General features: G+C 43.2%; 8 protein-coding genes and 1 pseudogene across 14 annotated transcripts; 3 read left to right on the top strand and 6 right to left on the bottom strand.

The window, feature by feature from the left end:
• Positions 1-266: 266 nt before the first annotated feature.
• On the top strand, positions 267-4,332 carry LOC108051321 (valine--tRNA ligase). Of its 2 annotated transcripts, none has more exons than XM_017133396.2 (6): positions 267-398; positions 453-664; positions 805-972; positions 1,030-2,292; positions 2,500-3,529; positions 3,592-4,332. In XM_017133396.2, exons 2-6 carry the CDS (start codon positions 479-481, stop codon positions 4,092-4,094), a joined length of 3,150 nt encoding a protein of 1,049 aa, XP_016988885.1. In that variant the 5' UTR covers positions 267-398; positions 453-478; the 3' UTR covers positions 4,095-4,332. The 2 variants fall into 2 exon arrangements, with proteins under 2 accessions (XP_016988885.1, XP_016988886.1); XM_017133397.2 differs by having other exon boundaries at positions 292-398; positions 449-664.
• Positions 4,224-7,203, bottom strand: LOC108051322 (origin recognition complex subunit 3). The gene is made up of 4 exons (XM_017133398.2): positions 7,087-7,203; positions 6,228-7,025; positions 4,523-5,757; positions 4,224-4,454 (listed from the first exon to the last, which is right to left on the bottom strand). The coding sequence occupies exons 1-4, from the start codon at positions 7,111-7,113 to the stop codon at positions 4,358-4,360; spliced, it is 2,157 nt and encodes a 718-aa protein (XP_016988887.1). The 5' UTR covers positions 7,114-7,203; the 3' UTR covers positions 4,224-4,357.
• On the bottom strand, positions 7,201-8,701 carry LOC108051324. The gene is made up of 6 exons (XM_017133399.1): positions 8,534-8,701; positions 8,328-8,472; positions 8,147-8,272; positions 7,737-7,886; positions 7,440-7,674; positions 7,201-7,317 (listed from the first exon to the last, which is right to left on the bottom strand). The coding sequence occupies exons 1-6, from the start codon at positions 8,659-8,661 to the stop codon at positions 7,298-7,300; spliced, it is 804 nt and encodes a 267-aa protein (XP_016988888.1). The 5' UTR covers positions 8,662-8,701; the 3' UTR covers positions 7,201-7,297.
• Positions 8,702-8,988: 287 nt separating this feature from the next.
• LOC108051302 lies at positions 8,989-12,309 on the top strand. The gene is made up of 5 exons (XM_044461843.1): positions 8,989-9,064; positions 9,121-9,528; positions 9,589-9,779; positions 9,837-10,322; positions 10,386-12,309. Exons 1-5 carry the CDS (start codon positions 9,041-9,043, stop codon positions 12,001-12,003), a joined length of 2,727 nt encoding a protein of 908 aa, XP_044317778.1. The 5' UTR covers positions 8,989-9,040; the 3' UTR covers positions 12,004-12,309.
• Positions 11,999-13,750, bottom strand: LOC108051330. 3 transcript variants are annotated; one of them, XM_044461846.1, is made up of 8 exons: positions 13,634-13,750; positions 13,473-13,579; positions 13,266-13,404; positions 12,984-13,137; positions 12,788-12,928; positions 12,566-12,732; positions 12,371-12,506; positions 11,999-12,184 (listed from the first exon to the last, which is right to left on the bottom strand). In XM_044461846.1, the coding sequence occupies exons 5-8, from the start codon at positions 12,894-12,896 to the stop codon at positions 12,111-12,113; spliced, it is 486 nt and encodes a 161-aa protein (XP_044317781.1). In that variant the 5' UTR covers positions 12,897-12,928; positions 12,984-13,137; positions 13,266-13,404; positions 13,473-13,579; positions 13,634-13,750; the 3' UTR covers positions 11,999-12,110. The 3 variants fall into 3 exon arrangements, with proteins under 3 accessions (XP_044317781.1, XP_044317782.1, XP_044317783.1); XM_044461847.1 differs by having other exon boundaries at positions 12,788-12,923; XM_044461848.1 differs by having other exon boundaries at positions 12,788-12,897.
• A 5-nt stretch (positions 13,751-13,755) lies between these two features.
• Positions 13,756-14,628, bottom strand: LOC123037203 (annotated as a pseudogene).
• On the bottom strand, positions 13,756-16,001 carry LOC108051331. 2 transcript variants are annotated; one of them, XM_044461844.1, is made up of 9 exons: positions 15,812-16,001; positions 15,565-15,752; positions 15,366-15,501; positions 14,992-15,311; positions 14,810-14,937; positions 14,606-14,744; positions 14,207-14,483; positions 14,005-14,140; positions 13,756-13,950 (listed from the first exon to the last, which is right to left on the bottom strand). In XM_044461844.1, the coding sequence occupies exons 1-4, from the start codon at positions 15,918-15,920 to the stop codon at positions 15,253-15,255; spliced, it is 492 nt and encodes a 163-aa protein (XP_044317779.1). In that variant the 5' UTR covers positions 15,921-16,001; the 3' UTR covers positions 13,756-13,950; positions 14,005-14,140; positions 14,207-14,483; positions 14,606-14,744; positions 14,810-14,937; positions 14,992-15,252. The 2 variants fall into 2 exon arrangements, with proteins under 2 accessions (XP_044317779.1, XP_044317780.1); XM_044461845.1 differs by having other exon boundaries at positions 14,005-14,109.
• Positions 16,002-16,943: 942 nt separating this feature from the next.
• LOC108051335 (aquaporin-11) lies at positions 16,944-19,679 on the bottom strand. Its single transcript, XM_044460791.1, has 4 exons — positions 19,576-19,679; positions 18,544-18,724; positions 17,714-18,127; positions 16,944-17,623 (listed from the first exon to the last, which is right to left on the bottom strand). The coding sequence occupies exons 2-4, from the start codon at positions 18,719-18,721 to the stop codon at positions 17,415-17,417; spliced, it is 801 nt and encodes a 266-aa protein (XP_044316726.1). The 5' UTR covers positions 18,722-18,724; positions 19,576-19,679; the 3' UTR covers positions 16,944-17,414.
• Positions 19,680-19,889: 210 nt separating this feature from the next.
• Positions 19,890-20,880, top strand: LOC108051337 (transmembrane protein 186). 3 transcript variants are annotated; one of them, XM_017133421.2, is made up of 2 exons: positions 19,890-20,121; positions 20,191-20,880. In XM_017133421.2, coding segments are annotated over exons 1-2 (615 nt in total). In that variant the 5' UTR covers positions 19,890-20,120; the 3' UTR covers positions 20,805-20,880. The 3 variants fall into 3 exon arrangements, with proteins under 3 accessions (XP_016988910.1, XP_016988911.1, XP_044312430.1); XM_017133422.2 differs by having other exon boundaries at positions 20,174-20,880; XM_044456495.1 differs by having other exon boundaries at positions 19,909-19,953.
• The last annotated feature ends 27 nt before the right edge of the window (positions 20,881-20,907 follow it).

Here is a 20,907-nt window from a genome sequence, read left to right as displayed (position 1 = left end):
AATAAGTGATTTTAAGGTCTATAAAAGCCTTGATTTAAAAATATATTGTGGGCGGCTGTAGTGTTTCTTTTACGAGTTTTATTTCTTGGAACGAAATTAAATAAGTTTTAAATAACCTCCTAGAATCATTAAAAATTTAACTTTCAACTCACTTATCCTTAAAAGAAACAAAGTGTTTAATATGCAGCGAAACAAATTAAATTTTTAAGTTGAACTAAAATGAAATATTAATTAATACAAATATGAAATATTTGTAATAAATAATAAAATATTTAGTTAATAATAAACCAGCAAAACGGAACAGTCGCTTAATTTAAAATAAAAACGATGTTGGCAACTCTGCTCCCAAACTGCACACGTTTTCATCTGTTTTTTCTGCGACTCCAGTAGAACTGCATGTGAGTAATGTACTCCGGCCATTTCATCACTTGACTCACGGTTGAACCAGCCAGATTTATCCTTGCGAACACCTGCGAAAATGCCCGAGGCTGAAAATCAGAACGATGCCAGTGCCCCCGCCGGAGCCGGCGGTGATCCCCCCAAGACTGCAAAGCAGCTGGAGAAGGAGCGTCTAAAGGCCGAGAAGCTGGCCAAGCTTCAGGCCAAACTGGACAAGAAGGCGGCGGCTGCTCCAGTAGCGGGCGACAAGAAGGAGAAGCCCGAGGTGAGTGTCCAAAACAAACTACCAAGTACCTTTAATTGGGGCCCCGAAACGAGGTTATGTGGCCAAGTGAGAGGCAGTAATTGCTGCCCATTGTTTGCTGGTGAAAGCTAAAGTGGTTCTCCATTTACCACCCTTTCCAGAAGCGCACCAAGGAGGTGAAGGAGGCTGCCGTTTACACGGCCCAAACGGCGCCTGGAGAAAAGAAGGATCTGAGTGGCGCCCTGCCAGATGCCTACAGTCCTCGCTACGTGGAGGCCCAGTGGTACAGCTGGTGGGAGAAGGAGGGCTTCTTCACGCCCGAGTATGGGGTGAGTCCATTCAAGTCTTGGCTATGCAATCCAATCTAATATTTTAAGATCCTTCAGCGCGCATCGATTGACGCCCCCAATCCTAATGGCAAGTTTGTGATGATCATTCCGCCGCCAAATGTTACGGGATCCCTCCACTTGGGCCATGCCCTGACTAACTCCATCGAAGACGCCATCACGCGATACCACCGCATGAAGGGAAGAACCACCCTGTGGGTGCCTGGCTGCGATCATGCCGGAATCGCCACTCAGGTGGTGGTGGAAAAGCTGTTGTGGCGCGACGAGAAGCTCTCGCGGCACGATCTTGGCCGTGAAAAGTTTATTGAGCGTATCTGGGATTGGCGCCGGGAGAAGGGCGGCCGTATCTACGATCAGCTCAGGAGCCTGGGCTCCTCCTACGACTGGTCGCGAGTAGCCTTCACTATGGACCCCAAGCTCTGCCGCGCCGTTACCGAGGCCTTCGTCCGCTTGCACGAGGAGGGCAGCATCTACCGCAGCTCTCGGCTGGTCAACTGGTCGTGCACCCTTCGTTCTGCCATATCGGACATCGAGGTGGACAAGGTTGAGATCCCTGGCCGCACCTTCCTCTCCATTCCTGGCTACGAGGAAAAGGTGGAGTTCGGCGTGCTGATCAAGTTCGCCTACAAGGTGGAGGACAGTGACGAGGAGATAGTTGTGGCCACCACCCGTATCGAGACCATGCTGGGCGATACTGCCGTGGCAGTGCATCCAAAGGACGAGCGATACAAGCACCTGCATGGCAAGTTCGTCGTGCATCCGTTCTCCACACGCCGCCTGCCCATCGTGTGTGACGAATTCGTTGAAATGGAATTCGGTACGGGTGCTGTGAAGATCACGCCTGCCCACGACCCGAACGATTATGAAGTTGGCAAGCGCTGCAATCTGCCCTTCATCACCATCTTCAACGACGACGGCTTTATTATCGGCGACTACGGTGAGTTCACAGGCATGAAGAGATTCGAGTGCCGCAAGAAGATCCTGGAGAAATTGAAGTCCCTGAATCTATACCGTGAGACTCTGAACAACCCGATGGTGGTGCCCATCTGTAGCCGCTCCAAGGACGTTGTGGAGCCGTTGATTAAGCCCCAGTGGTATGTCAGCTGCTCGGACATGGCTGCTTCAGCCACCGAGGCCGTGCGCTCCGGCACTCTTAAGATCATCCCGGAGCACCACACCAAGACCTGGTACCACTGGATGGACGGAATCCGTGACTGGTGCGTGTCGAGGCAGTTGTGGTGGGGCCACCGAATTCCGGCCTACCATGTCAGCTTCAGCGACCCCACAATCCAAACAGGATCGGTGAGTAAATCAGTTTTATTTCCTAGCTTTATCTGTGGATAATATTTATTGTTCGATTTGCCAGTCTGCACATGGAATAGTGGTGGGTGAAAAGTAAAGCCTAAGACTTGATTCGTTGTGTTTTATGTAACAAAAAGTTAGGATTAGGTTAATATAATCCCTTATTATTTAGATTTACTTAAAACGTTCTACTTGCTTACCTCCCAGAATGATGATGAGCAGTACTGGATTGTGGCGCGCACCGAGGAGGAGGCTCTGAACAAGGCAGCTGAACGGTTTGGAGTGGACGCCAGCAAGATCCTTCTGAAGCAAGACGAGGATGTCCTGGACACGTGGTTCAGCTCGGGCATCTTTCCCTTCTCCGTGTTTGGCTGGCCAGACCAAACCAAGGATCTTGAGACGTTCTATCCTACATCGCTGCTGGAGACGGGCCATGACATTCTCTTCTTCTGGGTGGCTCGCATGGTATTCTTTGGCCAGAAGCTGCTGGGCAAGCTGCCGTTCAAGGAGGTCTACCTGCACCCAATGGTGAGGGACGCGCATGGTCGCAAAATGTCCAAGTCCCTGGGCAATGTTATCGATCCAATGGACGTGATTTGTGGCATCACCTTGGAGGGGCTTAATGCCCAACTTGTAGGCTCCAACCTGGATCCCCGCGAGATCGAAAAGGCCAAGGCTGGTCAAAAGCAGGACTATCCACAGGGTATTCCTGAGTGCGGTTCAGATGCCCTGCGCTTCGCCCTTTGCGCCTATATCACACAGGCGCGCGACATCAACCTGGACATTAACCGCGTGCAGGGATACCGCTTCTTCTGCAACAAGCTATGGAACGCCACCAAGTTCGCCCTGCTCTACTTCACCGGGTCAGAGAAGTTCGACACGGAACTCAGCGCGTCTGATGCGATCAACCAGATAGACGCCTGGATCCTCTCGCGTCTGGCATCTGCCATCGAGACCTGCAACAACGGCTTCGAGTCCTACGATTTTGCTGCCGCCACCAGCGCGTGCTACGCATTCTGGCTCTACGACCTGTGCGACGTGTACTTGGAATGCCTGAAGCCGATCTTCCAGAGCGGCAGCGAGGAACAGCAGACCGCCGCCAGGCGCACCCTTTACGTATGCCTCGACTTTGGTCTGCGTCTGCTCTCTCCATTTATGCCCTTCATCACGGAGGAGCTCTACCAGCGGTTGCCGAGGGCCAATCCCGCGCCCAGCATTTGTGTGGCCAGTTATCCCAGTAAGTCATCATAAATTCCGGTTTACCCTATAAACTATTTAAAACCATATTTCTCAACCTAGGCAATGTGTCTTGGCGTAGTGCGAAAATAGAGTCGGACGTTGAATTCGTTCAGAAGGCTGCGCGCATCATTCGCTCCGCTCGCTCCGACTACAATCTGCCCAACAAGGTTAAGACCGAGGTGTACATCGTATGCACGGATGAAGTGCCCACTGAAATACTCAAGCGCTACGCCGGTGATCTGGCCACCATCTCATACTGCTCCAAGGTGGTGTTCGACAGCCCCGCACCACCTGGATGCACCATTCTGACGGTGACTGGCCAGTGCGAGGTGCATCTGCTGCTCAAGGGCCTCGTGGAGGCGGACAAGGAGATCGCCAAGCTGCAGAAGAAGAGTGACCAGCTGGTGCAGACAGTGGGCAAGCTGACCCAGGCCATCCAGGCCGCCGACTACGCCACCAAAGTGCCCGCCGAGGTGCAGGAAGCCAACGAGACGAAGCTATCTGAATCGCAGGCAGAGATTGTGCGCATCGCTGCCGCCGTTGAGACACTCAAACTGATGTGAACAGGGAACGGTAGCAACAGCTATTCAGGAACACTGGTGATTGATATTTCAGCACGCTTGCCTCGCCAGCTGCTGGGCTTTACTTAAATATATTCGTATACTACACGCTTCACTCGTAAAAACAGTTTATGCATTTCGAACAGATTATATGTCTCAAAGATGGTTTTTTTTAATTTATTACGTCCCACATATGAAATTTTCCCCAATATAAATAAATAGAAAAATAACATTTGCTAAAGGATTTTGGTTCTTCATATCCCAAACTACCAGGTTAATCGGGTGGCATGATCCGTCTTGCGCTTGGACATCTTGATGTACCCCAGAAACTGCAACTCGGCTACGGCGCGTGTGAAACGGGCTCTGGATGATAGTGAAATTGAAACGATAATCAATGGATATTTTAGAAAGGAACCAAATCTAGTACTCACTGGATCTGTGGATCGATTTGCTCTTGATTGCCCTCCTCGTTGTCGCTGCCACTCACCACAGATCGGAAGGCCTGCAGCCAATCGAATAGGTTTATCATCCTCCCACACTCCAGGTGCAGCTTGTAAACCACGGAAAGATCGGGCAGGGTGCCGACCAGCTGCGACTGATCCTGGAGCTCGCAGCATTTGCACTGCATGTAGAAGTGCGGATTGTTGAGGGCCGTGTGCAGTGCCGCCCGCGGAGCACCGATTATGTTTCTGCGCACGGTGGCAATGTCACTGAACACGAACAGCTCGTGGATCGGGGGTGCATCCTGCAGCGGGCGGAGATGACCCTGGATGAGGTGCGTCCCGATAAGCTGCAGAGTCTTTTGCAGGGCCCGAGCGAAGTGAGTGGTGCAAGTGTTCTGCTGAAGCCGGTTCTTGTCCTCCTTGCTGCGTTGCAATAGCTGCTCCTTGAGTTCCTGACGCGAGCCCACCTGAGTCAGATGATCGGGGGTCGGACGTCCTTCGATGGGTGATGTCGTTGTGGTCGACATGGTGGCCTTAACCACATCATCGACTGACTTGCGGATTGATTCCAGCTGAGGTCGCAGCACAGCCCTGCAGGCTTCGCCAAGTTCCAGAGCAGCAATCTCGTCAGTCAGAAACTGCTCGGTTCTTTCTAGGCAGCGACTCACCTTGGAGACAAATTCGTCCTTGGACAAAAAGCTCAGCATCTGTACACACTCTTTGTACTCAGGCGAGGTGATGACCGCCTTGTTTAGGCAGTTGACATATAGCTCCCGACGCAGCTTTCCCAGCGGACAACGCGGCAGATCGCCGACCAGCTCTGTGAGAAACTCAAGTGAGCTGCGGAAGAGCAAGAAGTGGAGCAGGCAGTCGCGCAGCAGCTGCGGCAGTTTTTTCTTCAGGTAGTCGTCGTCGGTAAGAACGGCTATGATGCGCTTGCAGTCATTTATCTGCTCGACATAAGGTCGAAACGAGGGCAACCTTCGGATGGTCTCCATGTCATCGTGGGTCAACTGCTTAATGCGTCCCAAGGCCTTACTGTAGTCCGTGCAAAGTGCAAACGCATTTCCACCAAAGAAGTGCTCCATCAGGCAATACTTGAAGCCCTGAATGAAACCGTGGATGGAGAAATCGTAATACAGGAATATGTGGGTCAGGAACTTAAAGGTCTTTCCCGAAAGGTGGAAAGCGTACTTGGGCGACAGCAAAACTCTTTCCAGAACCTAAGAGGTTTAAAGATATTGGTTAATAAAAAATTATGGCAACATTTCGGGAAGAAAGATTCATGGTTTTATGTGGTAATGTTTTATCTGAGATAATCAGATAAAAAAATTAAAATAAAATATAAATCGCTTTTGTACATTTGAAATGGGATTAAAAAAATGCATTGAGGTAAAAAAGCTATGAAACTGCCAAAAAGAAAATAAATAAGAGCCAACATAAAGGATAATTGACTTCTTGTATATAAGTAAGCTATATATTACGTAATGTAATTATTGTTTTTCATATTCTTGAATTAAAAATATTTAGGAGTAAATTCTTTAAGATATCAAAAAATTCTACTAAAATTTGAGATAAACGTAGATATTTTCAATTAAAAGGTATTTAAAATTATTAGTTTTAGATCGAATAACTGAATTAATACGGGCGGAAAAGGAATATTATTATTTCTTGTCAGGATCAATCTCTTTACCTCGTTTAGACCCGTTGGGGCGGCCTGCGTCTGAAAAACCCGTAAACGGATCTTGCTGCTGACATGGTAGGGCAGTGTGCCATGAACGGCTGTCATGGCGGTCGCCACTCCCAAAACCAGGACGAATGGCAGGGTGCCGCAGTGGGCGCTCAGGATTAGGATGAGGTCCTGCAGCACGCTGGCAGCGAAGCACTCGAAGTCGGGTAGGATGATGACCAGCTGGGGCTTTCGCTCCGAGTGGAAATTGTTGGCATACCAGGACTTAAGCTGCTTCATGGTGCACTGTGAGCGACGCAGTCGCTTGCGATCCCTATCCGCCACCTCCTCCTCCTCGTCATCATCGATGTCCTCTTCACCCGCATCATCTTCGACGAGTCCGAAGACCAAAGATTCCACGGCGGCCTTCAGGGTGGCGCAATCCCTCGACTGCAGCACGCAGACTCTCGCAGCCTTCTGAGCATGGAGTCGCTGGGTGAGTGCCGTGAACTGACTGAGGTGATCCGGCTGATTGATGCCCGTCAGCAAGGCGGCGGTGGGCAGGACCTCGTCCTGGCTTGCCCGCTGTCCCTGGCCAACCACAAAGTCCACCAGATGCTCCAGGGTGCGGGCGTAGCTGCGGTGTTGCAGGTCGGCAATGTGATCGTTTACCTGGTTCCAGGCCCTGCGGTATTCCGCGTAGAAGGGCTGCTGGACGACCTCCTGACCTAGAAGGCTACTGGATCCCGGAGCGGGACGCTTCCGCTTTCCGGCCGCCTTTTTGCCGGCTCGAGTAGCGCCATTTTTGTAGACAAAACAACCCTAGAGATTTAACAAAAGGAAATGAGCCAGGATGCCTGGTAAAAAGGAAAGAGACACTCACCTTGGACACGGAAATGGTGGGATCCATCGCGCCTCGTTGTCGTGGAGTCTTTGAGTCGTGGAGACGTCGGTTTGCGTTTATTTATTTGTTTAGCTTAGCTCAGCTCTGTTTTGTGCCAATTAAAGTTTGTTCACCGGTAGAACGCGAAATGAAATCAGCTGGCAGCTGTGTGTGTGGCGCCAACAGCGCGTAGTGTTGGGTAACTTTGGTCTTAGAGGGTAGTGCTGGTATCTGTGAAGGCGGCATTTTTAAACTTAGGTTTAAATATAGGTAGTTTGGCAGTACTTATGACATTATCTTAGCGTAAGTATAAACAAAACATCCAGCTTAGAAGTTAATTTTTTTGTACTTACATTCTGTTGTCCAGTTATAATAAGATGGCTCATCCGTCGTGGTGTCCTTGAACAGCACAAAATTGTTCGATAGTTGTAGGTCACAAAGGTCCGACCACTTTGGAGCCAGTTGAAAGGAGAAAAGGTACATGAGAAGGAAATCGAGGAACAGTATAAGGGCTCCTAGGAAATAGTCATTCGTGCGCATCTCGGCAAACCTTCCACCATTGATAATCTGCGCGTGGTACATGACGAACTGTGACGACAAGTGTTGAATGGGATTTTATCGCTCGATCTATTAACTAGTTTTGTACCAACCATCAATATGCTGATGACGATAAAGCATCGAGCGATGATAAACGAATACGGAGCGTTTACCACGATGTAAAGCATCACGAAGTATATAGCGCCAATAATGGACACCACGGCGAGGACAAATAATACCACCACATCCAAAGTCAGATCAAGCTTAAAAAGGATTTTTTATAAATGAATATACATATATACCAAATGGGATTGAAGTCACTCTTTTTAGGAACTTAGAATATAAGTTATTTGAGATTTTTAAAATATTTTGTTTCCAATTTAACTGGTTTTTATAACTTAAAAATTAGTTCAGATTTTTCAATATGATGGACTACCGTATTTTAAAGGGGTGGAGACATAAACTTTAAAGTTACAGAAATCATTCTTCTGGAGTTCGATATAATGTATGTATATGCACTTACCGGTAAAAAGGAGCCGCACGCAATGAAGAGTACCAAAACCAGGGCCCATATGATGAAGCTAAAAAGGAATTGAAATCTATAGTGCCGAACAATCAAAGGTACCATGCCCAGCACTATGCACTCAAACTGAAAATAAAGTCACTTCTTCAAAATCAAGCTATGAATCGCTTATATGACTTACAATTAGCACTGCAAACAACCAGTTTACCATGTTATTGAAACGCAATGCCTCAAAGAAAATGAAAAGAACAAGCAGTACTAGGCCTATCCCAAAGAAAATACAGCTCACCCAATAGTGAACAGTAAAGAAATCGTTTAAAAAGCCTCTGAAAATTAAGGAACGGTCAACATTTAGAGGGCGGATAACAGGACCTTGAATATACATACATAAAGTAGAAAAGAACCCACTGCACCAGCGCCACAATCAAAAATATTCCGGTCAGGAGGTAGGTGATCAGGGCAAATTTCCTTCTCTCCCTTCTGTAGTACGAATTTTTTTCAGGCATGGGTTCCATTGTTAAATTTTATTGTGTGGATTTTGTTTGTGTCATGTGAATAATTGTATGTGATTTGAATAGAAAATGGAGTTACTAGAAAAAGATTACTAGATTAGTAGCAAATAATTTGCAAGCACTGCAAGTTTCTTTAAAAGTAAATAATTATTTTAGGTTTGTAAATCCTTGTTAATTTTTTCCTTTTTTATTTAAAATGAATCAAGAAGAGGTACTTTTTGTATGATCCTTTATAACAAATTTTTAAATAATAATACATATATCATCGACCACTTTTCTTGAGCCATCGATAGTTCCATCCCTAGGGCACTTATTACCTTTTTGTCCATCGCTAAAAGTGTTTTTTAACTGGTTGCTGGAAGACGTTGTGTTTATTTACTAAATGGCGGACCAGCTAAGCATTAAGGTGAGTTTAATGACCACTGTCTTTTGATCTTTAATGTGCAAGATCCTTCTTTAAAGGGCCGCCCCCATAATACGGAAGAAAATGGGAAAGTCAATGAAAACGGGGAACCTGCTAAGGGTAATGTTTATGCCACCAAATCCGCCGAAGTACTGGTGCTTCCCGAAGCTCTGGAACAATTGCTGGCTGTAAAGGATCACAAATTGACTGAGGTGAAGAGCACAGGTTGGACAAAGCCCGAGGATAAGGATAGATCTATAGACTTGGACATCTACGATGATTTGGACGAGGTGAAGCACAACGAGGGTACAAAACATGAAGAAATGGATAAATCTCTGGATTTGGACATCTACGATAATATGGACGACGTGGTGATTAAAAAGGGGACAAAACATGAAGAAATGGATAAGTCTCTGGATTTGGACATCTACGACGATTTGGACGACTTCCAGAAGGCAGAGGATCGTGTACGTTATGCAAAGGGCACTCTTTTGGAGTTGTTCGATTACAATTTTACCATTTTGCAGAAAACGAAGGAGCTCATGGCATTGGAGGTGAAATACGAAAAGGCGATTATCGAAATCGGGGCCCTGAAGGTTGAGAACAAGGCGCTCGAAAAAAAGATAAAGACCATGGAGGTGAACCTGCAGAATCTGCTGGATACAGCCAAGTCAGAGGTGAAAAGAAAGGAGACCCTGATTGCTCAGCTGCGAAATGAGTAAGTAAGCCAATTCTTGATCAGACTTTTAAACTTACCCTGCATTTTTTTCCACAGAAAGGACGACATATGCTTTAGGCGGAAGCGAGGGCGCGAGGTCCAGGAGTCGGGGCAAAAGGGCCCCGAAAGCAAGCGCCTTAAAGAGTCCCAGTCAAGAATAGTTGCCACAAAGGATCCGGAAATGGAAAAAAACCCTTTCAGGACGGCTGCAAAAGAAAACAACAAGAATTTGGATATGAAGAAGGCAAGCATAAAAGATGACATCAAGAAGGCCAGCACAAAAGATGATGTCAAGAAGGCGAGCACAAGAGAAGATCCCAAGAAATCGGACAGACGAAGCAAGTCCCCCAAGCAGTTACAGCCCAAGGCCAACGAACGAAAATCAAGCGCGCACACTCGACGCCCAGAGAACCGCCAGAGATCAAGAGATCGGCGCCACAGCCGCAGTCGGAGTCCAAAACATAACACTAGGCGTGAATCCCACCAGAGTCGTGAGAGCAGTGCCCGGCATATCAGACGACGTAGCCGTTCCCAATCGCCCAGGTCAGTCACACAAAAAGGTCATTAGTTACCTTTATTGATAGCAGCATCTGACTTTTGTTGCAGAATCCAGTTGGCAGGAGAAAAGTCCCATACCGTAACGACCCTATGCGGCGATAAAACGAATGATCTGTCGAGCAAGAGCCCTCACATTGAGTTGGCCAAAATGGAAACTGAATTGCAACCGTCGAGAAAAGTGCTTTCCAAGCAAATTGATCATACTTCAGATCTTAATATAAAGTCCTCGACTGCAATAAAGGAACAACCAAAAGAAGTCTCTGGTGGTTTTTTTTCCGAAATCTCCAAATCGAAACAAGAGTTTATTCCGGGATTGAACAAAATTTCTCAGCCAGAACCCATGGAATTGGTTCATAAGGAAATTGAGCTGACCAAAAAAGTGACAAAGCCTGTCGAAAAGATTAATATTATTGTAGAGAACCATGCAACTGGCTCTGCCCACAGTAAATTAAAGGAGACGACGATTCTGGGCTTAAATCTAGATGTGCCGAGAAATGATAGAAGCAGTAAAATTATTCCAGCAACTCTTTCTAAACCTGAGACTGAACTTCAGGACGTTCTTGAAGGCCAAAAGCAACTAGAGGAACCGCAAGTTAAATTAGAAAAGGAAACAAATATTTCAAATGAACCGAGTGACGTTCAAGCAGATATAAACGAAGACAGATTAGACAACGTAGTACTTACAAAATCTGCCGAAGCTTACACAGAAAAGTGTTCTCAGTTAAATGAAAACACCAAAGAGTCTTCAGAGGAAGACATTCGGACGTTGACAGAAAATTGCACGGAACAAAATCGAGTGACTATACCCAACGCCGGAATACAGATCATCGAGGATATACTGCTGCCTAAAATATCGTTTCCTATTGTTAAAGTCGACAAGCAGTGCGAGCCAACAGCAATCACGAATTCAGCATGTAATGAGGACAACTTTGAAGTGGTTGACCACAACATTCGTTTAGGCGAGACAAAGGAACCAACACCTTCCAGCTCTACCGACGATACTCCAATAAAGTCAGCCACTGTCTTATACGCTAAGCCAGACTCAACGAAGGTGGACCACAATGATGAAAATGACGAGGTTATCCTAGAGGCTGCTATGAACTTGCTGACGAGTGAGCAGGATTCGCCAAGCGTCGCCGATCCTACCTATCCAAATCTAAGTATCGAAGAAGACGCCATTGAGATGGCGTTGGAGCAATTGCATCAGCATTCACCAGACGACTCCGTGGTGACCTCTACATCAAACAGAGCCCTGCAGACACCCAAACAAAACCTTATTACCATGCTCACCCAGTCTCCCATTCAGGGCAGCCCTTTAAAGTCCAAGGAGGCATCAAAGGAGAAATCACCGATGGCGACACCGGAAAAGTCCTGCATTGAGAAAACCCCGCTAAAAAAGAGAAAAGTCAACATGGATAGTTCGACGGAGGCACCGCCAGTGAATTTGTCGGCGGCCAGCGAGAATGTCAGCATGAACAATACGTCGGGAACTAGCTTGTTCGATGAGCCCTCAATAGTGACCAAACGCTGTACTCTGGGAAACACCGACTACCAGTACGAGCTAATAAATGGCGAGACCATATTGCGAGTGAAGCGTCGCTGTCGACGCCGACGACCAGCACCCGCGGAATTCCAGACGGATAGTGCAGGCGACAAAACAATTTAAAAAATATGTAATTTTTAATTTTTATTTACATTTATTTTAAACACGTGAAATTTTGATTTCTGAGTGTCGCCATTTTCTGTTATTCAAGCCGCGACTTAAGTACAGACTTAATCGACTTGACTTGAACCTTTGAGCATCTTGGACCATGAGTAGACGACGAACCAGAAGTATATTGCAACACCTGTTGATTACAATGAATACAATATTAAGTTTCTACAATTTTTACAAAACAAAATAATTAGCTTTAATGTTAATCTAAGATTGGTATGTCCTGGACACACCTAAAATAAACAATATGCAACTTTATATTTAAATATTCAAATTATTCTTGGAATTTAATGTCTTATGTTTAGATAAAAACTCTTACCGAAGCCAGCCAAGATAAGCAACAAGGTAAAAATTACTGCACCAACTTCTATGCAAATATAAATAAGAAATATGAGGTCATATATTATGCGAATTATGCCTATTATTAAGTACGCAAAAACCAATTTTTTAATTTGCTGGAAAAACGTTAAGTATAGTATTAATTTATTGATATTGGGGAGCAGAGGACACTTACCACCCAAACAGAAACTATAACCAAAACGCAGGCAACCAAATGAGCGCTGTGGATAACGAAGGTGAGCATCCAAACATAGTAGGTAGGTCCGTAGTAGTTGTTTTCAATATTATTATTGGGTTCGTCGTGGATCGACTGGTCTTCCCAGTCTTCATAATAGGTTAAGTCTGTATAGTGGATCTTATAACCAATGCCTTTTAATCAGATGCTAAGAATACCTACATTTTGTTTCTAAAATAACTGCAGCCGCCATAATCATATCTATAATAGCGACAGTAAGAGTTCCCCATTTTAGGACACAGCAGCAGCATTTCATAATTATACACCCCATTCTATTTAATCAAATGTATAAAGTTTTCTATTCTAGTTTTACGAGTGAGTATTTACGATAAAGTGATACGTTTGTCAAGATAATTACCCTGCCAAAAAAATTTCAAAGATATCTAGATTTACGACCTTTTGATTTTGAAGTGAGTTAAGAATTGGTAGTTAGGGCTATTAATCAACTGGAGTAGAGCCTCCGAGCTTCTTGTACCATGAGTAGATAATAATCCAAAAGTAGACCGCAAGACCTGTGGTGTGAAATAAATAATACAACTTATTTGTGAGTAACAAAATAATTTCACTTAACCAGCGATATCTCACAATCGAAATTATTTTTTAAATAAAGAGTGGGTGTTAATGTAGATTAGACTCTTACCAATTCCAGCTAATATAAGACATATGGTGATAACATATTCAAATTCAGTTTTGATTATAAAATATATTAGTACTATTATGTCAAGAATGAAGCGAATTATCCCAGTTATTAAGTAACAAATAACTAAGTTCTTGTTCGGCTGGAAGAACATTAAAATGCATTTAAACTTATACATATATCATACAAAAAATGGAAGACACTGCTTACCTTACAAATAGAAACCATAACTAAAATGCAGCCAACAATGTGAGCGATGTGGATAACCAAGATGACAATCCAAACAATTTCCATAGCGCTCCCTGAGCTAGCAAAATCTGTGCGATGAGTTATTAGTAATCTCTTCTAACCAGATATACAATAATCCTTACGTTTGCAGTCGAATGCAACTGCTGCCACCAAAATCAAATCCACAATGGAGGCAATAAGAGCTCCCCATTTCAGCTCGCAGCAGCAGCACTTCTTAATAGTAGGAATACCCATTTTATTTGACTGTGTTTTTGTATACTTTTTTATTATATGCCGAACTGGTGAACGTTCGAAGCGACACTAAACTGACAGCAAATTTCAAGGCAACTTAAATTAAATATTTTTTTGAAATGACAAGATTCATATAATACAAGGAAATTTTATTTTTTCATCGGGTTATACCAAGAAGCCACTGTTAGCCAAAAGTAAGTGGCTGGAACTGTAAGAAAAGGTAATTGTAAAATAGTTAAAAATGAAAGACTTGAATACTTACACAGACTTAGACCGATCTACCAGAAGAAGGTGGTATCATCAAAGGACTTCGTAACAATCCAATTTAAAATTAGGAGCAAGACAAGGAAACGCATTAGGGCAGTGGCTACAAAGGGAACAGTCAATATTTTTTCTCCCTTTAATAAAAAAAAGTGTCAGTGAAGGACGAAAATACATAGTTATCGTACTTATTATGGACTTACCGACACTACGGAAGCAATAATGAGTATAGAGGCGCCAATGTGGAGGACAAGAACCACCAAACAGAAGATGTACTTTGAATACCCAAATCTATTATAGTAGAAGTCGGCACCAGTATAAAATTCCCAGTCTTCATAATAGCTTAAGTCTGTAGACCTAGATTAACGACCGTTTGATTTTGAATTGAGCTTAGAATTTGGGGCTATCAATCAACTGGAGTAGAGCCTCCGAGCTTCTTGTACCATGAGTAGATAATAATCCAAAAGTAGACCGCAAGACCTTTGGGGTGAAATAAATAATACAACTTATTTGTGAGTAACAAAATAATTGCACTTAACCAGCGATATCTCACATTCGAAATTTTTTTTCAAATAAAGGGTTAATATATATTAGACTCTTACCAATTCCAGCTAATATAATACATATGGTGACAACATATTCAAATTCAGTTTTGATTACAAAATATATAAATACAATTATGTCAAGAATAAAGCGAATCAGCCCAGTTATTAAGTAACAAATAACAAAGTTCTTGTCCGGCTAAAAGAATTATTAAAATGCATTTAAACTTACACATCACACAAAAAACGGAAGACACTACTTACCTTACAAATAGAAACCATTACTAAAATGCAGCCAATAATGTGAGCGATGTGGACAATCATGATGACAATCCAAACAATTTCCATAGCGCTCCCAAAACTTGTGCAAATAAAATCAGTGCAAACAAAACCTGTGCGATGCGTTATTAGTAATGTCCTTAAACCAGATCTCTAATAATCCTTACGATGTGAGTCGAAAGCGACTGCAGCCGCCAAAATCAAATCCACAATGGCGGCAATAAGTGCTCCCCATTTCAGCTCGCAGCAGCAGCATTTCTTAATAGTAGGAAACCCCATTTTATTTAACTAAGTTTTTGTATACTTTTTTATTATATGCCGAACTGGTGAACTTTCGAAGCGACACTGAACTGACAGCGAATTTCAAGGCAACTTGAATTAAATTTTTGTTTTAAAATGACTTCAGAGGAATATAATACAAGGAAATCTTATTCTTCCATCGGGTTATACCACGAAGCCACCGTTAGCCAAAAGTAAGTGGCTGGAACTTTAAGAAAAGGTACTTGTAAAATAGTTACAAATGTTAGACTTGAATACTTACACAGACTTAGACCGATCAACCAGAAACTGGTGGTATCATCAAAGGACTTCGTAACTATCCATATCAAAATTAGCAGCAAGACAACGAAACGCATCAAGGCAGTGGCTATATAGGGAGCAGCCAATATTTTTTCTCCCTTAAATATAAATAGGTGTCAGGAAGGGACGAAAGGTAGTTATCGTACTTATTATGGACTTACCGACACTACGGAAGCAATAATAAGTATAGAGGCGCCAATGTGGAGGACTAGGACCACCAAACAGAAGATATACATTGAATACCCAAATCTATTATAGTAGAAGTCAGCACCAGTATAAAATTCTAAGTAAGATATCGACGCTGCTTCTGTAATCAAATTAAAATCACCACCCCTTTTGCGCCTCATCCCTTTATACAAATTAAAACAATTATTCGATGTTTATTAAAGATACTTTCCTGATACTTACATGGCAAATAGCATCCGCAAAGAAGGCTCAAGATTATGTCCACAAATCCAGTTATTAACACGCCCGACGGAAGATCAATGAAATAAAGGAATTTTTCGACAGGTGCCATTTTAAGGAGTTATAGTTTGGACCAATGTGTTGTTTTGCTAACGCGTGGCCAGTTTATTGTTTGGTTGTGAAATTTAGAAACTCTGTGATGACAAGTGATTCAAAGACCACTTGGACATAATAAACTGTGGAACAGCAAAAGTTCATCAACATGGTTTCTACCAAATCCTCCTTTTTTTGGTACAAATATGGAAAACATATTTATCAAAGCATGAACAAATTATTTGTACTTACTTAAGGGGGGTATAGCATTTAATTTTTTTTTTCTGATTGCACAACATTTTGAGAATATTGTGTTAAAGTTTTAGATCGATCCGAGTAAAGCTTCCGAACTTATGGACAGTTGAAGCTCGTTTTGTATGGGTGTCCAAAACTTTAAAACGCTCTCCTGAAAAGTTACCCTTTTCAAAGTCGGTGTACACGATCCTGCAAAATCTATCGGACGGATCGTTTTGAAATTTTGCACAGTTGTTCTCAACTAAATTCCTCAGGTAACGCTGTCAAGTTTTTTTTTTTTGAAAATTTATTATTTTTAGAGCAACAAATATCTTGACGTTTTAGGCGAAAATCGGTGTTTTTGACTTTCAAGTGCCTTAAGAAACCGAAAAAAATATAAAAAAAATAAAAACTTGACAGCGTTACCTGAGGAATCTTGTTCTTTAACTAATGCAAATGTATTTTTTCATTTTGGATGATTCTGTGACCGGTTATCGTGTACACCGCAAAACATATTTTCTTCGAGGCGCCGCCGGAGATTGCCTGTATCTAAGTCAATTTTTAATATTTTTGGAAGAAAAAAATCACACATATTTTTTAAATGTTGCCCAATCACATGCAAAAAATTTAGCTGAGACTATCCGTATCGCCAATACAAATTTTTAAAAAATGACCGATTTTTCACCGAATTAACTATACCCCCCCTTAATAGAAGCTGAAAACATGTTTCAGAAAAAGTTCTGCTTTAAGAGATGTTAAGTTTAACAAAAGAATATTTATAAGTATATAATTTCCATTTCTGAATACGTCAAGTGTTAGTGCGTAATTCTTTTATTTTTTTTTCAATTTACTCCTTAACTAATATAATTATTTTACTAATTAAGCCCTTTTTATATGTGTTTAAAAAAGGGTTTATGTATATTGCTATCGAAATAAAGTATGTAACATGTGCATTCAAGTTTTTATGACCTCATAAAGTATACGTATTCTTTATCGCCATTAAGAGCCGAATCGATCAGTTTATTTTCGTCATTCTGTATAACTTTGGTAGCCATTTGGCTATGTTGGTTTCAATCAAAAATCTCCTTTAACGCCCTTAAGTAGGCAACATATTTTAAAACAGAATAATGATTTGCGGGTCGGCTAAAGCTTTCTTCCGATTTTCTCTTAGAAATTGAGAGCAACAATCTTTGCTTTAAACCAGACATGGTAAGAATCGTTTATCTTTCTAGGTATTGACAGATATTCGAAATACTCGTACGAAAGCTCCCCACTTGGCTTATTCCCGCTTCGACTTGGAGTCCGCCTCCTCGCCAAGAAGGATGCGTCGCACCGCGGGCAGCTTGAAGACCGGAATGGAGAGCACGGCGCCGGCACAGGCGCCAATCCAGTAGACGATGATGTGCTCCAGGTGGCTGTGACCGCGGCAGCCCCACTTGAGCGCCGTGGCCAGGACCGGATTGAAGTAGCCGCCGGAGAAGTTGAAAGCTGCAAGCAGGACATAGTTAAAGGCGTAAACTACTTAAGAGACCAGCATTGGGCAGGCGGATCGGATTGGACAAGCGCTACGCCACTCACCTGCCACCACCAGGCTAGTGCCGATGAAGGAGTCGATGTAGCTGCCGAAGCGTGGCTCCTTTTCGCTGATCGTCTTCGAGGCCAGTCGGCAGAGGAGCGTGGCCACGCCCTCGATGACCGCGCCCAAGTACGGGCTAACCTGGAGGTCAGCGTTGCAGGCCTCGAAGGCCCGTCCGCGATGGGTCTCGGCCAGCTCCAGCCACCAGAAGAACTGCACCACCCGGTAGACGCAGCATCCGCCCATCAGCTCGGCCCAACTGCGCAGCGCCATCTCCTTGAAGCTGGTGCGACCCTCCAGCACGTCCTCCATGTGGGTGTACGGGCAGGCGGAGGCGTCGCCCCACACCCGGCCCCACCAGATGGTCAGCAGGAACAGGCAGATGGCGTACATGGACACTCCGAAGTTGTCGGCCACTGAAAAGGTGATAGGGGAGGGCTTAAGACATTTAACTTTATCTTGGGCGCTAGTTAAATTTTCGTTCAACATAATTTTCTGTAGCTTCCTGTTTCAACTCCTATGAAATGTTCACTGAAAATTTAAGGTGGACACACCAAAAGCTATCGAATTTATATTAGTTTAAAGTTCAACAGAACTAAATTGGTTTTTTAAAAAAATGCTAAGACTATTTAGCACGTGTGTCCAAATCTTTGAAATCTTATTCTTTTTTTTATTATGTAAATATAGTTGGAAAGTTGTTTTTAACGATTATAAAATAAGTTCGTACTCCTAATATCTAAAGAACCGCTTCTTTACTTTTACATGGGTTACAAGGATAATTGTAAAATAAAATCGATATTGTAATTCAAAACTCACCAAACATAATACTCACCTATGATCAGCTCGAAGCAGCAGGCACACAGCTCGGCGGCGGCGATAGCCTCGTTGATCAGGATGGGAACGATTCCCTCCCGAGTCACCATTCGCCGGCTGATAACCCGGGCGATTTGGGCCAGTGCACAGCAGCCCACCATGAACAGGGCACTTATCCCCAGCGCTGTCGTCGACATGTCCTGCGATTTGGGGGTAAATAGAATTTATTTGTCTCAAATTTCAAATTCCTTATTTTGTCCATATCTAAGCAGTGTTTCAAATACATACTTCCTGAAAACTTAAATAAATCAAACTAAAGTGTACTTTCATGTAAAAAGCATAATTGCTAGCATAGAATATTAAGTAGTAAATTAAGAAAAAGGTTTTTGTTTTGAGAAAAAAATGACAAATTAATTATAATAACTTTTGAGATCACATTTTTAAAATGGGATATTTGTGTACGAGTTAAAATTTTTCAGACTCAGAAATTTATATACTAGTGTGCCTTTTCTCGTTTGCAAGTTCGAGGCCGCCAAAATGATGTGCAAAATCCAAATTTTGCAAGCTAGAAGGAAGATACCTAAGTTTGTCTAGTTTTTAAGCTGCTTACTAAAATTATTTATGTTGTAAAAAAATATAAACTCAGGAACTAATTTAGATTTGTATAAAATTAAGTGAAAAAGTTTTTAGTCACAACATTTGACACCGAAATATGTTGTGATTGAGTGGTTTTTTTAAGTCAATATTGCGAATAACACGAATAAAAGGTTAATCCTTTAACCCTTTTCTCAAGGCCTCCTTATCTCTTGAACCTTGAAAAATTTGCATTTCAAAAAACAATGTAAACTTGTGTATGTTGTGTGCAAAAACTATTTCTGAATCCAAAGCACAAGCGAAAACACTAAAAATAAATGTTTGGGCTGAGGCTTGACCGAGCCCCAAAAGCAAATAAATACGAAAATTGTGTTTTGGAAGAAAGCGTTTATACGAAATTTAAAACAAAAATCTTGCAACTATAGTATATGTTTTTGTGATTTTTGTTTGCACATACTTCGCAGTTATAAAAGACGAGCTGGATTAAAAAATCAGCAGGAGGACCGCGTAATGAGGCTGCGAGAATTGTCCGTCGACTGAGACCTAGTATAAGTGATTTATTCGTTGATCACTCTCCGCTCGCCGGGAAATCATCTGGCTCTGCTATATTTATACGCTGGGTACCTGACGTAACAGATCATACGGCAAAGAGAGCGCCAATATTCAAAACAACCGCACTTTACCCTTTCTAAATGGGCAGCACTGCCACCAAGAGATCTATCGAATGGCATCTGGCTTATCGATAATCAGCTGACTTTTTAAGAGCCGTCTACACGAACAGCTGATGATTCTTAGGCAAACCCCTTTAGTGAATTTAACTTAGAACAAACCACTGGTAATAAACCATTAATATACGATCCATTTGACATTTAAAGTAAACTCCATTCAAACCGTGACAAAATTTGTATTATATTTTGGGAAAGATTAAATCAAATAAAAATCTGACCAAAGATTGCCTCGTGTAAACGGCACCTAAAATTGCAAAACCATAACATTATTGAAAGTGAGTGAAGTTTGCATTGGGCAATACAGTTTTAATCGATTTATTAAGATAGAGTTTAATTGTTTCCAGTGTTGGAGCTGCTGTGCAGGATTCGCCCGACAAGGCTGCCATGGAGAAACTGCATGTCATTAGCAATTCAACCGATACAGAGACGCCCCCTTGCAACAGAATCAGCGGGAAAAAGTGCGGCAATCGACCACGCCGGATTCACCGAGTGGCGGACCGTCTATAGCCTGCCGTCCATAAGGATCTTGGCTGCACTAAGTAAGCTCAAAGTATACCAGGCGGCTTTCACGGTGGCCGGAGCGCCCATAGCCTTTGCGCTGGGAAACGCCGGTCAACTGAGCTCGGATGCACTGGCCATTTATGGCACCGTGGGAATCACTGGCCTTGTCACTCTCACACTCGCCAGCTACGCGGCCAGGAATCTGGTGGGCTTCATCTACGTCAACGAGCAGCAGGATCTGCTGAAGCTAGCCTATGTGGACTTCTGGGGACGTCGGCAGGAGACCCTGCTGGAGACCGAGGATCTGCTGCCCAGCTGGGAACAGGGAAGTCCATCCCGACTGAGATTCGCTTCGTCCATCTGCCTGCGCAGCGATCCTAAACGGCGGTACAAACTGCTAAATCGCTTTGGCCATGTCAGCGATCCACAGTTGTTTGAGGGTCTTTTTGGAGATTGATTAAAGTTAGTTTTATATTTTTCTTGTACCGGTAAAGTTGTTATTATCTGAATTACAAAATCATGTACAAAGTTAATTATGCCTTACTAAACTATTCGGAGGT

This window comes from Drosophila rhopaloa, unplaced genomic scaffold (genome assembly GCF_018152115.1).
Source record: "Drosophila rhopaloa isolate 14029-0021.01 unplaced genomic scaffold, ASM1815211v1 contig_115, whole genome shotgun sequence".
Taxonomy (NCBI): domain Eukaryota; kingdom Metazoa; phylum Arthropoda; class Insecta; order Diptera; family Drosophilidae; genus Drosophila; species Drosophila rhopaloa.
This window is presented reverse-complemented; position numbering and strand designations above follow the sequence as displayed.